Source organism: Podarcis erhardii (genome assembly GCF_964252035.2).
Source record: "Podarcis erhardii genome assembly, chromosome: 6".
Classification (NCBI taxonomy): domain Eukaryota; kingdom Metazoa; phylum Chordata; class Lepidosauria; order Squamata; family Lacertidae; genus Podarcis; species Podarcis erhardii.
Genome location: NC_138510.1, coordinates 71,349,193 through 71,362,352, shown reverse-complemented (window position 1 = coordinate 71,362,352; position 13,160 = coordinate 71,349,193). Strand labels below are relative to the sequence as shown.

Genomic DNA, 13,160 nt, shown 5'->3' with positions numbered 1-13,160 from the left:
GTACTTGCTCCATGGGGTTTTTGTGTCTTTTGAAATCCCAATTCCTGCTGAATTCTTAGTCCAAGGGTAGTTATTTATTAATCATTCACACATTAATTATTTAACACATTAATCTTCGGTGGCTATATATTTTATATGCATGGCAAATCTTTCGATAAGGGTCAGTACACAAATCTAATAAATAAATAAATAATGGCAAAATAGCAGCTGGGTGGTAGATTACATGGATGATACATTAGCAAAGATTTGGAAGAAGAACCTACACACTAGGCCTTTCTGCACTTACCAATAATAAAAATTATAATAATTTATAATGGTATAGTTGCTGGTTGTTGATTTTTTGGGAGTTTATTGGCATGGTGCCACACAATATCATCATTATTCAGCTACTATTAATGTGCTAAAAAAAAAAACCACCCCTGTTTTTTCTTCTACTGCAAAAAATCCAACATTTGTGAAAGCTCAATATTTTCATTTCATTTGTACAAGCAACACGCCCCCCTTCTGTGTGAAGGCAATGAGAGGTGATAGCTATTGTTTTAGAGACATCTGTTTAATGCCGCTTCCCTTTGACTGGAGCAAGCTGTCAGTTTGCAAGCTATTTAGTTCAGAAGAGATGCAGCAAATTGTGAATGGAGTTCAGGGACTAGCTGTCGCTCAGGCAGACACACATAGTTTCTCTCATCTGAACAAACCATTCTAGGGCAAACTAAATGTACAAAGAGTCAAGTCCCACTACCTTCCATTTCATTGCTGCCCCCTGTTTATTGACAGCTGACTGGGGTTAAAACTTTCAGGGGTTACTTAGTTCATTTGCTATCATGCGTGTAAGATTATGGTGCATTGTATAGTTTTATTTTTCGTCTTATTTCTGGTTTGTTGCCTAAAATAAATAAACTGGTTAATGCGAGGTTGAAACCTGGATGTTGGCACTTTGCCTGCTATAGGAGGGAGCAGGAAGCAAGTTGTGTTGTTCCTTTACTGTTTTTTGATTGACATTATTACTATATCCTTCAGGGGTTTTTGTTCCTCTTTAGTACTGACAAAATCCATCAGCTGCCTTTTTTCAGGATTTGGACGTATACAAAACAGAACATGTCATGGCATATATATTATTAGAATGCAAAACAAAGCAACATATACTCCCCCTATGACCCAAACCCAGGAAATAACACAAGAAGAAAAAGTGAAGAATGGTGATTGAGTTAGTTAGTTAGTTAGTTAGTGAATGAGAGAAGGAATGGGGGGAAAACACCAGAGACATCAAAAATAGGCAGTGCTTTTTTGTGACAGTAGTCACTGTCAGCACCTCTAGTTTGGTTGCCCATGGCAGCCATTTCGGGCTGGCACCCACAGCACTTTTATCAATATATGAGTAGTGGCATCTTAAAAAAAAACCAAAAAACCCCAGTGAGAATTAGAATTCGGACCAAACACCATTGAATGTAGTGCAGGCATTGTGCCTGTTGTTTATCAGATGTTGCTTCTGCCTGGTAACTGGTGACTGTATCACCAAAACTCACATTGAGGAAGTTGTAGCTCCATGGAGAGCTAGTGTTGCCTCAGTGCCAGTTGCTGCTCAAATTACTACTAATAATTTGTAGGTCTCGACATACTGATTCAGGGTGCCGGACGCTTTTTAATCACCCCCCTTCTTCCAATTATAATAATATGTAGAGACTTAATGGTGTAGTCTTATTCACATTTACTTACTGTGTTCAATGGGGCAACTGTGTTTGGGATTGCAGCCACAGAACCATTTTTGTGTGTGTTCTTTTACCATGTTGCCTATTCAACAACTATGACGAAATGTGTGTTTCAGATAATTTCTGGTACTATATTGGTTAAGTTTAAACTAGTTTGCAGAGGCCAGAAATATATACTTTGCTGCATTCTTGTAGGTGTGAAACCCAAGTCATCCATTAAAAAAAACAAAACTCCAGAGGTTCTGACAAGGTAAATGCATGTGTAAAACCATTGATGTATGACATTAATTTTGGGACACAGTGGCCTACTTAATTAGTTGATTTCCATTATACCATTAAAAAAAATAATCGTGATTTTATTAATCTAGATTTTCAAGGTATCTTACAAAAGAGAACCATGAAACAAATATAAAACAGATCAAAAACATCAGAAACAAAAACTATCGTAGCAACAGTAAACATAAAAAAGTAGATATAAAATCAGTTAAAATCCTGGGCACGTTTTAGACATTATAATTATCCGTATCTCCTAAGTAATGATAGCTATCATATGTTGTTGTTGTTTTCAACTCTTTATTTAATTTCTCAACCACAGGGTCCCAAAGGTGATCCAGGATTCTCCCCAGGACAAGCAAAACGTGGGGAAAAGGTAACTAGTTTTAATTTTTTGAGAGCCATCTCCACAAATGTTTGAAATCTTGCCGATATTCTTGTACTCGTGACATAAAATTTAAGTCTCTCCTGAATGTTTTCAGTAATAAACTACAGGTAGCTTGTATATACTGGGGGATTTGCAGTTTGGAGGAAAAGATTTATATTTTATTGTTAGATACAAATCAGAACTAGTGCCAAAGTCAGAGTTGTGTTAAAGCAGACATCAAGTGTGGAAATACCCTTTCTTGCCTTGAAGCTCCATCTGAATCTGTATCTGGAAAGCCTAATAACCCTAGCTACATTTTTCAGAAAAATGGTGCTAGATCAACTCAAATCTTGTTTCAATATGTTCAACGGTGCTCCTGTAAATCAGAGTTCTGAGAAAATAAGGTGGGATGGTGGGCAACCTAGCTAAGTCGCAGAATGCATTCTTCATGTGCAGAAAAGCTCCAGGTTCAATTGGTAGTCTCTTGCTTGAATAAGTATCCAGGTAGCAATAGAAAAGAATTTTTTCCTCACTGGGAATGCCAAGGATTGAACACTGAACCTTCTGCATGCAAGACATGTGCTGTATTGCTGATGATTTACACCGGTTCTGTGCATTCTGAATGGTGTTGTGTTGGTTTGCTTGTGTTGAACAGTCTGGGGAGGTGGGAGACTCCTGTGGTGACTGAATGGCTCTATCTTTAGGGAGGGGAACATAGTGGCCTTTATCACGTCTTCCAGCCTTAGACATGCTATGATTTCATCCCTCCCCAATATTGTGACAGGTTACAATAATTGTTTGAATTCTGAAATTACAGGGCGATACAGGACCAATAGGCTTGCCAGGCCTTGTAGGCATCAAAGGTGAAAAGGTAAGGTGTTTTTATTATTATTATTATTATTATTATTATTATTATTATTATTATTATCATCATCTTCATCATCATCATCAGCATCAGCAACAACTTTCAGTGCTATTACTAGAAGTCTACAAACAGAGAATGCTTGAGGCTTATTTACACACAGAGTTTCAGTGTGTGGAAGTTACAGATAGGTAGCCGTGTTGGTCTGCCATAGTCAAAACAAAACAAATTCCTTCCAGTAGCACCTTAAAGACCAACTAAGTCAGTTCTTGGTATGAGCTTTCGTGTGCATGCACACTTCTTCAGATACCAAAGGAAGGATTTCCTTATAGATCAGTGAAAAGCTGTCCATGAATAAGATTGCTAGTAAACAGAGCTTTGGATCAGAGCTCTAGTTACAGGTAGGTAGCCATGTTGGTCTGTCATAGTTGAAAAAAAATTTAAAAATTCCTTCCAGTAGCACCTTAGAGACCAACTAAGTTTGTTATTGGTGTGTATCTGAAGAAGTCTGCATGCACATGAAAGCTCATACCAGTAACAAACTTAGTTGGTCTCTAAGGTGCTACTGGAAGGAATTTTTTTTTTTTGGCTCAGAGCGTAATTGTTCAGTGACGATTGTGGCTCTCAAGTCTTGATCGAGATCTTTTTCCAGAAACCTTTTAAAAAATAAAAACCCAGTCTACAGAAATGTCAATTTTTTTTAATGCGCCAACTTCGGAAAACATGAGATTGTGGGAATTCAGCAAGTGGAATTTTGTTCTAATATTTGATTTTGCGGGGATGTCCCTTCTGTGACTGATTGCCATGGGATCCTGAAGCTTGTTCTGTTTTAGCTTTTTTAGCTGTTTTAGCTTTTAGCAAATTTTGGCTCAAAATTAAGGGAGAGAAGAATAACAGTGACCTCATTGTGGGAGTTTACTATAGATCCCCAAGCCAAACGGAGGACATAGATAATGCCTTCCTGGAACAGATGGCCAAGCATGCAAAAGGAAGGGAGATAGTAGTAATGGGGGACCGGATATTTGCTGGATGTCAAACTCAGCCAAGCGCAAAAAGTCAAACAGATTCCTCACTGGCCTTGCAGACAACTTCGTTGTCCAGAAAGTGGGAGAAGCAACAAGGGGAACAGCCATTTTAGATCTGGTCCTAACCAATGTTGATGACCTGGTTAGTGGGGTAGAAGTGGAAGGATCATTAGGCGCGAGTGATCATGCTCTTCTGAAGGTTACTATACAGCGGAAAGGAGCAGCCAAGCATACTAGGACTCAATTTCTTGACTTTAAGAAAGCCGACTTCATAAAACTTAGGGAAGTGCTGGGTGAGATCCCATGGGCAGTAATACTAAAAGGAAAGGGAGTTCATGATGGCTGGGTGTTTGTTAAGAGGGAGATAGTAAAAGCACAACTTCAGGCAATACCAATGAGACGGAAACATGGAAGGTGCCTAAAGAAGCCAGGGTGGCTATCTAAACAACTTTTAACTGAGTTAAGATTAAAAAAGGATGTGTACAAAAAATGGAAAAGGGGGGAAACCACCAAAGAGGAATTCAAACAAATAGCCAGCACGTGTAGACACAAAGTCAGAAAAGCTAAAGCAAAGAATGAACTCAGGCTTGCTAGAGAGGTTAAAAGCAACAAAAAAGGCTTTGATGGGTATGTTCGTAGCAAAAGGAAGAACAAAGAAACAGTGGGGTCACTCAGAGGAGAAGATGGTGAAATGCAAACAGGGGATACAGAAAGGGCTGAACTCCTCAATGCCTTCTTTGCCTCAGTCTTCTCCGATAAAGAAAACAATGCCTGACCTGAAGAATTTGGAGCAAATGATTCAGCAGAGGAAACACAGCCCAGAATAACTAAGGAGATAGTACAAGAATACTTGGCTAGTTTAGATGTATTCAAGTCTCCAGGGCCAGATGAACTGCATCCAAGAGTATTAAAAGAACTGGCAGATGTGATCTCAGAACCATTGGCAGTCATCTTTGAGAATTCCTGGAGAACAGGCGATGTCGCGGCAGACTGGAGGAGGGCAAATGTTGTCTCTATTTTCAAAAAGGGGAAAAGAGAGGACCCAAATAATTACCGCCCAGTCTGACATCAATACCAGGGAAGATTCTGGAGCAGATCATTAAGCAAACAGTCTGTGAGCACCTAGAAAGGAATACTGTGATCACCAATATTCAGCATGGATTTCTGAAAAATAAGTCATGTCAGACTAACCTGATCTCGTTTTTTGACAGAATAACAAGCCTGGTAGATGAAGGGAATGCAGTGGATGTAGCCTACCTTGATTTCAGCAAGGCATTTGACAAGGTGCCCCATGATATTCTTGTAAAGAAGCTGGTAAAATGCGGACTTGACTATGCTACCACTCAATGGATTTGTAACTGGCTGACTGACCGAACCCAAAGGGTGCTCATCAATGGTTCCTCTTCATCCTGGAGAAGAGTGACTAGTGGGGTGCCACAGGGTTCTGTCTTGGGCCCGGTCTTATTCAACATCTTTATCAACGACTTGGATGATGGACTCAAGGGCATCCTGATCAAATTTGCAGATGACACCAAACTGGGAGGGGTGGCTAACACCCCAGAGGACAGGATCACACTTCAAAACGACCTTGACAGATTAGAGAACTGGGCCAAAACAAACAAGATGAATTTTAACAGGGAGAAATGTAAAGTATTGCACTTGGGCAAAAAAAATGAGAGGCACAAATACAAGATGGGTGACACCTGGCTTGAGAGCAGTACATGTGAAAAGGATCTAGGAGTCTTGGTTGACCACAAACTTGACATGAGCCAACAGTGTGATGCAGCAGCTAAAAAAGCCAATGCAATTCTGGGCTGCATCAATAGGAGTATTGCATCTAGATCAAGGGAAGTAATAGTGTCACTGTATTCTGCTCTGGTCAGACCTCACCTGGAGTACTGTGTCCAGTTCTGGGCACCACAGTTCAAGAAGGACACTGACAAACTGGAACGTGTCCAGAGGAGGGCAACCAAAATGGTCAAAGGCCTGGAAACGATGCCTTATGAGGAACGGCTAAGGGAGCTGGGCATGTTTAGCCTGGAGAAGAGGAGGTTAAGGGGTGATACGATAGCCATGTTCAAATATATAAAAGGATGTCACATAGAGGAGGGAGAAAGGTTGTTTTCTGCTGCTCCAGAGAAGCGGACACGGAGCAATGGTTCCAAACTACAAGAAAAAAGATTCCACCTAAACATTAGGAAGAACTTCCTGACAGTAAGAGCTGTTTGACAGTGGAATTTGCTGCCAAGGAGTGTGGTGGAGTCTCCTTTTTTGGAGGTCTTTAAGCAGAGGCTTGACAACCATATGTCAGGAGTGCTCTGATGGTGTTTCCTGCTTGGCAGGGGGTTGGACTCGATGGCCCTTGTGGTCTCTTCCAACTTTATGATTCTATGATTCTATGATTCTATGATTCTAAATGATATCCATTAACCTTGCTATGAGGAGCTGCTTGTAAAAAGTGAAGCATTTTGAACTGAACAAAACTACAGTTCTGTCCTTTCCCATTTCCTCTACCATCTGAGTAGAAAATAGCAGGGCCGCCTGTAGATTTACTGGAAGTACGTGCTGCAGTGGTCCTTTAAAAGTTCCAATGTAAGTTATGTTCTAAAACCACAGGGGTGATGCATGTTTATCCATCGAAATAGCTTTCATACATCACAAGAACCAAAATCTTTTAAATGTGCTTTTATTCACTTTACCATAGAGTTTGAGCAGTAATTTCTGTAGTAAAATTATTTCATGGTGCCTTGGCTACTGTAGAAAAAAAATTATGAAGTTCAAATATGAGGGGTGATGGGAAGATGAGGAAAAAGTTATTGGCTAAACCAAGAAAGTCCAAGAAAGACTGGTTTTACCCGGGTCTTGTGGCAGTTTATTTATTGGTGTCAAATCCTAAAAAAGCTCAACAACTTTGGTCGGCCCTCACGCATGTTCACTTCTGGCCCTCTTTGAAAAAAGTTTGGGCACCCCTGGGCTAAACAAAAATAACAAGGAAATATGTTCTTATTGTTAAGCTTAATGAATCCAATTAAAACATGTTGGTGACCATGCTTTTGTCTCAAGATCTGTTAGTTTGCTTTTTATTTTGAGACATAATTTCAAAACTTCCTCACTTCCAAAAACGACGCATGTAGATTATCCCAAAATGGTGTGCACTGACTAAGACACTTTAAGTGATCTTAAAGAGAAATTTTATATCATCTCTGCCAGATTGAGGTACAGACTGCAATAGTCACAAATGTGATTTTATGTGAACACTTCTCTATAGTGTCGTCCTATCCTTCAGTCAGTTTCAGAACCTAAAAATGTACTCCACATGGACAGTAAATCTTAACATGCCCATTTCTAGTTGCAAATGGAAAATGTGGATGAGCTGTTGATGATATGTTGATGAAGTGTATATACATAAATAGAGTTCATTTTCCATTCAGAGTAATGCAAGAAGACACACACAGACAAAAGTATCCTTCAATGCTTCTTTATATTGTTTAAGCCAATACATCTGGTCTATATTTTGGCAAAAACCGACCTACTTTTTCATGATTATAGTTGCGGTAAACTGTGAAATTAATTAACCACGTTGCAATTAGTTTATTTTAAAGGTTGCAGACATAATGCAAATTGATATGATCATATTTGTCAGCACGTTGTCCTTTCTTTGCTGACCAAAATAGTTCTCTTAAAGAACCTAAAGTAAATTTAAAATCTGCCTCCTCAAAGCACCTTTCCCCTGCCTCTCCAAAAGCTAGCCGTGAGAGTCATAGAGGAGACATTTCCAGAGAGGAATTCAATGCTGCGTTAAGGGCTGCAGCTGAAGTTCTACAGTATATGTGGAAGGCATGCATTTGGGGTTCTTTGGATGTAATTTGGGTGCACTTTTCCTCATGATGGATGTGAAGTCTGGACTCTATAGACAAAGTTGGGCTGGTTTGACTGTAAGAAGCATCTGAATCAATTCTATGGAAGCCATAAAGCAGCAATTCAAACATACCACTCCTCACTGTTGCTTCTAGACTCTATTCCAGACACAGAACAAATATAATATGCTTAATTAAGCAGAACTGTAAGCAAGAGATGAGTTAGCAACTTGAAATATTACAAGACGGAAGCTTAATGTGCAATTATTACATGGTGGGGGAAATGTTCAATTTGTACATTATCTTGTAAGTAAAACGTTTTAATGTAATTTAGATTTTTTTTTATTACATAAAATAATAATGAAATAGAAATAAAATGTTCACTATCAGTTGCATGCATAGAGGTGTTCGGTTGTGTGTGTTTTTTTAAAGTCCAGAAAATTGTGGCCCGGATTTTCTAGTTTCAGGGACACTTCTGTGCCTGAATAGAACAGAAAAGTTCAGTGGATGTGCAAAAAAATATACCTCATTTTACGTAATCCGCTTTGCAGTTCACACTTATTTGCATGTGTTTCCTGGTTTTGTTTCCTTGGGGGGACTCCAATGAGAAGGAGCTGAAACCTAGACCACTCACTTTTTTTTTTACCTATTGCGCTAAAAAAGAAACTAGCCATTTTTATATTGTGGCTGGCTTCATGTGTCCTCACTTCATGTGTGTGTGTGTAAGGGCTGGTTATCAGCACCTGGAATCCTTGGGTGTCTGTCAGGGCACCAGTATCCTGGCAGGTCCCACTCCTGATGCCTGCCCTGGGCCCCTTGCTACATTTTTTCAAGGAGCACTGGGCAACTGCCATTTTGATTTTCCACAGTGTCTCCCAATATAGTATGTAGCTCCAGGGCATCATGAGATGTGAAAGTGGCCCAGCCCAAGTGAGATGGTGCTGTTTCTGCTGCCTACCAGTGCTGCCAGGTATGCCTGCCAGGGTCACCAGTAGAGGGGTACATCTGTTGTAAACAAAAATTTGCCCTTTTCCCTTATGAGGTATCCAAGAGCCCATATAGAGTCCTTACATAGGTTCCCTATTGGTAGGAGAAAATAGTTCCTGGGCCATGTCACAGGCTCACACCTTATTCAAACACAGACATACCCTTAAGACAGGATTTGTGAAGGAAAAGACAATGGGGAGGCTTTTCCACTTTGACCATGCAGAGAAAACATTTACTCAGTTTAGGAATCAAAATGGTTCCAGGTTGGCCTTCCTGTGCTGATCTGTCTATGTGCTTGGTTGGTACACTTATGAACATTATTATATATCTAAGACCATAAAATTCCTATTACACATCCAACAGCCATTTTGCCCACCACTCCAAAGCTAGCCGTGTGTGTGTGTGCGTGCGTGCGTGCACAACACAAGGCAATTTTTCTACCCACAGTTTGAAAGGTGCTTACAAACAGAATGGATTTTGTGCTTTTTTGTGTACAACTGCTGCAACATACCTTGGGCTCTTTTGTATGGAAGAAGAGGGAAATTCGTGAGATGAGCAGGTAGACCCTACAATGGAATTAAGTCCTTGCCTGTTATAAGAATAGAAATAGCAAAGTATTGATCAGAGTGTAATTTTGGTTTTTTGGGTGATCATAAACTTTCTCAACTCGTGTTATTTTCCCAAAGCCAGACAGTAAAATTTACAGGTTTAGTTCACTTTCTTAAACAGCAATAATTCTCTGTAATACAGTTTAGAACAATGCTATTTAAGTAGTGAGACAACAGCTTGCATAAGCTGGCTTGCTGAATATTCCAAATTTATTGGAATATTGATGTTTTCTTTTATGTGTGTAAAATTATCTTAATTAATCTCTTTTCCTAGATAGCTTCTTGGAGCTGTCTGTGAAAAACTTCTTCATAGCTACCTCACAGTATTACTCAGAGTGTTGCGAAAAGGATTTGGAATGTGGGAAAACTGCCTGGACCAGATCCAGCATTCAGTAATTACAAGCAGATTGCTCCTGGAGGTCTTTTTCATCTACATGTTACTTAATGCAAACCTCTGCTTGATTTCAGGTTGGCATATCAAGAAGTTGATAAAGAGTATGGAGATACAAGTCTCTCCCCATTTCTCACCAGTAGACTTGTCTTTTCAGACGCCAGCTGTTAAAACTAAGCTATATTGATATCAGATGAAAATAGGCTTGGCAAAATTTTCTTTGCTTAAGGGTGTGGAGGGGAGGAGGAAGCAGAGTGCCGATACCTGATGTGTGTGTATGATCATTTCAGCATTCATTGAAACATTTATCTTTCATACCTGTAGGGTCCCATGGGGTATCCAGGACCACCGGGGCCACGTGGGGAGCAAGTAAGTAGTTCAGTCGCAATCTGATGCATCTCTTATAATGCATCTCTCATTTAATAAGCACTTTGTGTCAGAGTTTGGGAAAGTGAGGCTGATACCATAGGCAATTTTTGGAGGAACCAAAGTTCAGTGGTAGAGCATCCTTTGCATGAGTAAGGGGCCAATTTCAATCTCTGGCAATGCCAACTAGAAGGGTTTCAGAAAAAAACAGGACTGGGGAAGATTCTGGCATCTGAGCACCACTACTAGTCACAGTAGATAATATTGAGCTAGTTGGACCAACCTTCAGGTACTTCAGAGACATTTTAGGAATACATGATGTAGCACAGGGGTGGCCAGACTTGGCCCTCCAGCTCTTTTTGGACTACAACTGAAATCATCCCTAGCTAACAGGACCAGTGGTCAGGGATGATGGGAACTGTAGTCTCAAAACAGCTGGAGGGCCAAGTTTGGCCACCATTGATGTAGCAGATGATGTATTGTTGGTTGGTAAGTGGAATACCACTCAGTGTGAAATGCCACTCAATGTGAAAGGCTGTACCGGTGAAGAGTAAGGCCTTACTTGGATTGGAGACAGGGATTAGTTATGGTGTTGTTTATTTGTTACTGTTTTGTCCTCGATCGGTGGGTGGGGAACATTTTTTGGCCCTGCAGGTTAAATAGGACAGTTGGGTAGGGCTGTCCACCTGTCAGACATCTGATGTGACTGGGTGCTTTGAAATCCCAAATTTGGGATGTGCACTCAATCCATCAGGTTTTGTCTCTGCTGCCCATCAGATGGTTTTCCTAGCCAATGCACCATTGGGAGCACACTTTAAGCCTCCCAAGTTTGCCTTGTCAGACATGCCTCTTCCTGTGCCAGATCTGATGTCATGTACGATGACAAGTGTGGTTAGTTGGGGAAAAGCCGCCTGGTGGGCCAAGTTTGCCTGTGGACCAGAGATTAATTAGCCCTGCCCTGGATGGAGGTGGCGAATGAGCTGGTTGTTAATTATGCTTAATTCTGCCGAGGTGGGCTATTATTATTATTTGTAGACCAGACATTCTTTTTGCAACAAATGGTTGCCTGAGAATCAGCTGTGTTAACTGTATGAGAATAAGGTTCATATGTGGAAAATTGGTAAGGATGTATCTGGGAGAGGTCGCTGTATGTGAAACAGGTGAGATCACCTGCAACTATTACATATTACCTAGGTTCCCTTTGCAGTGCTAGACTGGATGCAGGGAGCATCTATCTAGCAGGCAGCTTCTATTCTGTTAGTCAAGTTAGAATATTTTCCTGTCTTTAAGCATTTTACAATCTTCTGAAACAGCATTTTCATCAGCGGCAACAGTGTTCTGTGGCTGCATCATTCGCATGATCTCTGTTCAGCTGAGTCACTGCAGTGTAGTAGCAGGATAGAGGAGAGGGGCTCAGCGAAGTCAGCAAACTATTATGGTGTAACCACTGTGTCTCTCCCCCTCTTGGTCCCAGGATGCTGCAGTGACTCACCTGGATGCAGGCCAGGTGAACGGTGCAGCCAAGCCATGTTGCCTCCCCCCCCCCCGGCCGATTTTCATTTATTCCAAATTTACATAATCTGCACCCTGTGTATTTTAGAATGATTTGAAAAAATGCAGACTGTGAACTGTGACGGGCAGTGGTGGTACTTTTGCCAGAATTTATTGCAGTTTCATTTTCCTACTTCCCTGACATCCTTGTCCGCTTAGCTGCTTCCATGCAGAAATCTTCTCGGATCACCTCAAATCCTACCACCTAGTGGGGTTTTGAGCAGCAAAATAGCCATTTAATTTGGCTTCTGAACTATTGCACCAGGGTACGTGACAGCAGACAGCGTTGAGTAAATTCTTATGTAGATATTGAAAACCTTCTCACATGGTTCCCCCCCCCCCCAGTGTAAATAGCAATTGTATGACCAAGCTCAGGCTCAGTTTCTGTAATCTGCATTATAAATCACTGTCCCCTGAGGGAATCTTCCATGTTTCACTTTTTCCGAAAAGTGGTCTAACAGTTTCCCTCATGAATCAGCCTGTGTCTCGCATTTCACCACTGAATGTCATGGCCCTCCTCTTCCGCCCACTAACTATTGAGATACATGTTCCATTGCTTGGTTGAGTTAACATGTTGATGCACAGGATTGACATTTTCTGTAAGTTACGTGAAAGGCAGTCTTGAATTGAACGTTTAGGCCTTGCCTACAAGTGAGAAGATGCATTAATTCTTCTTTCCCCCACCCCTTTTCTTCAATTCAGGGAATTCTAGGAATGGCTGGCAACCCTGGGGCTCCAGGTTACCCTGGCAGGCAGGTGCAGTAACTATACTTCAAACCTAAACTATCATATTATTTTTTTACTACATACCCAAATAATAAGATTTTCTTCTTTTTAAAAAATAATAATAATACAGTCACGAATACAATCCCACAATAATTTGTCTGTTGCTCTACTCTGTTTAAGTTTGTTGGTTTCTTTGCACGGTTTATTCACAGAGCAGTTATAAAAGAATGACCACTCACCTGGTCCTGGGGTGGACGGTGGTTGCGGCCCATCACCCCCTAGCTCCCTGGGGTGAAACACTCCCAACATGGCGGCCAGCTGTTGGGGAATTTTCCTGGCTGTCTGCAAGGGATGGTGGGAAATCCTGCCCCTCTCGAATTTAAACTGCCCAATTATGGGCAGGTATGTGTGTGTGTGTGGAGTCTGGGTGGTAGACTCGAC

At 40.9% G+C, this 13,160-nt stretch overlaps 1 protein-coding gene across 1 annotated transcript in view; it reads left to right on the top strand.

The window, feature by feature from the left end:
- COL24A1 (collagen type XXIV alpha 1 chain) overlaps nucleotides 1–13,160 on the top strand; it is a 168,022-nt gene that overhangs the window by 35,053 nt on the left and 119,809 nt on the right. Inside the window, exons 6-9 of the mRNA XM_081865636.1 lie at nucleotides 2,302–2,355; nucleotides 3,164–3,217; nucleotides 10,401–10,445; nucleotides 12,696–12,749. Of these exons, the coding sequence (XP_081721762.1) occupies nucleotides 2,302–2,355; nucleotides 3,164–3,217; nucleotides 10,401–10,445; nucleotides 12,696–12,749 (207 nt within the window). The remainder of the gene's footprint in view (nucleotides 1–2,301; nucleotides 2,356–3,163; nucleotides 3,218–10,400; nucleotides 10,446–12,695; nucleotides 12,750–13,160) is intronic.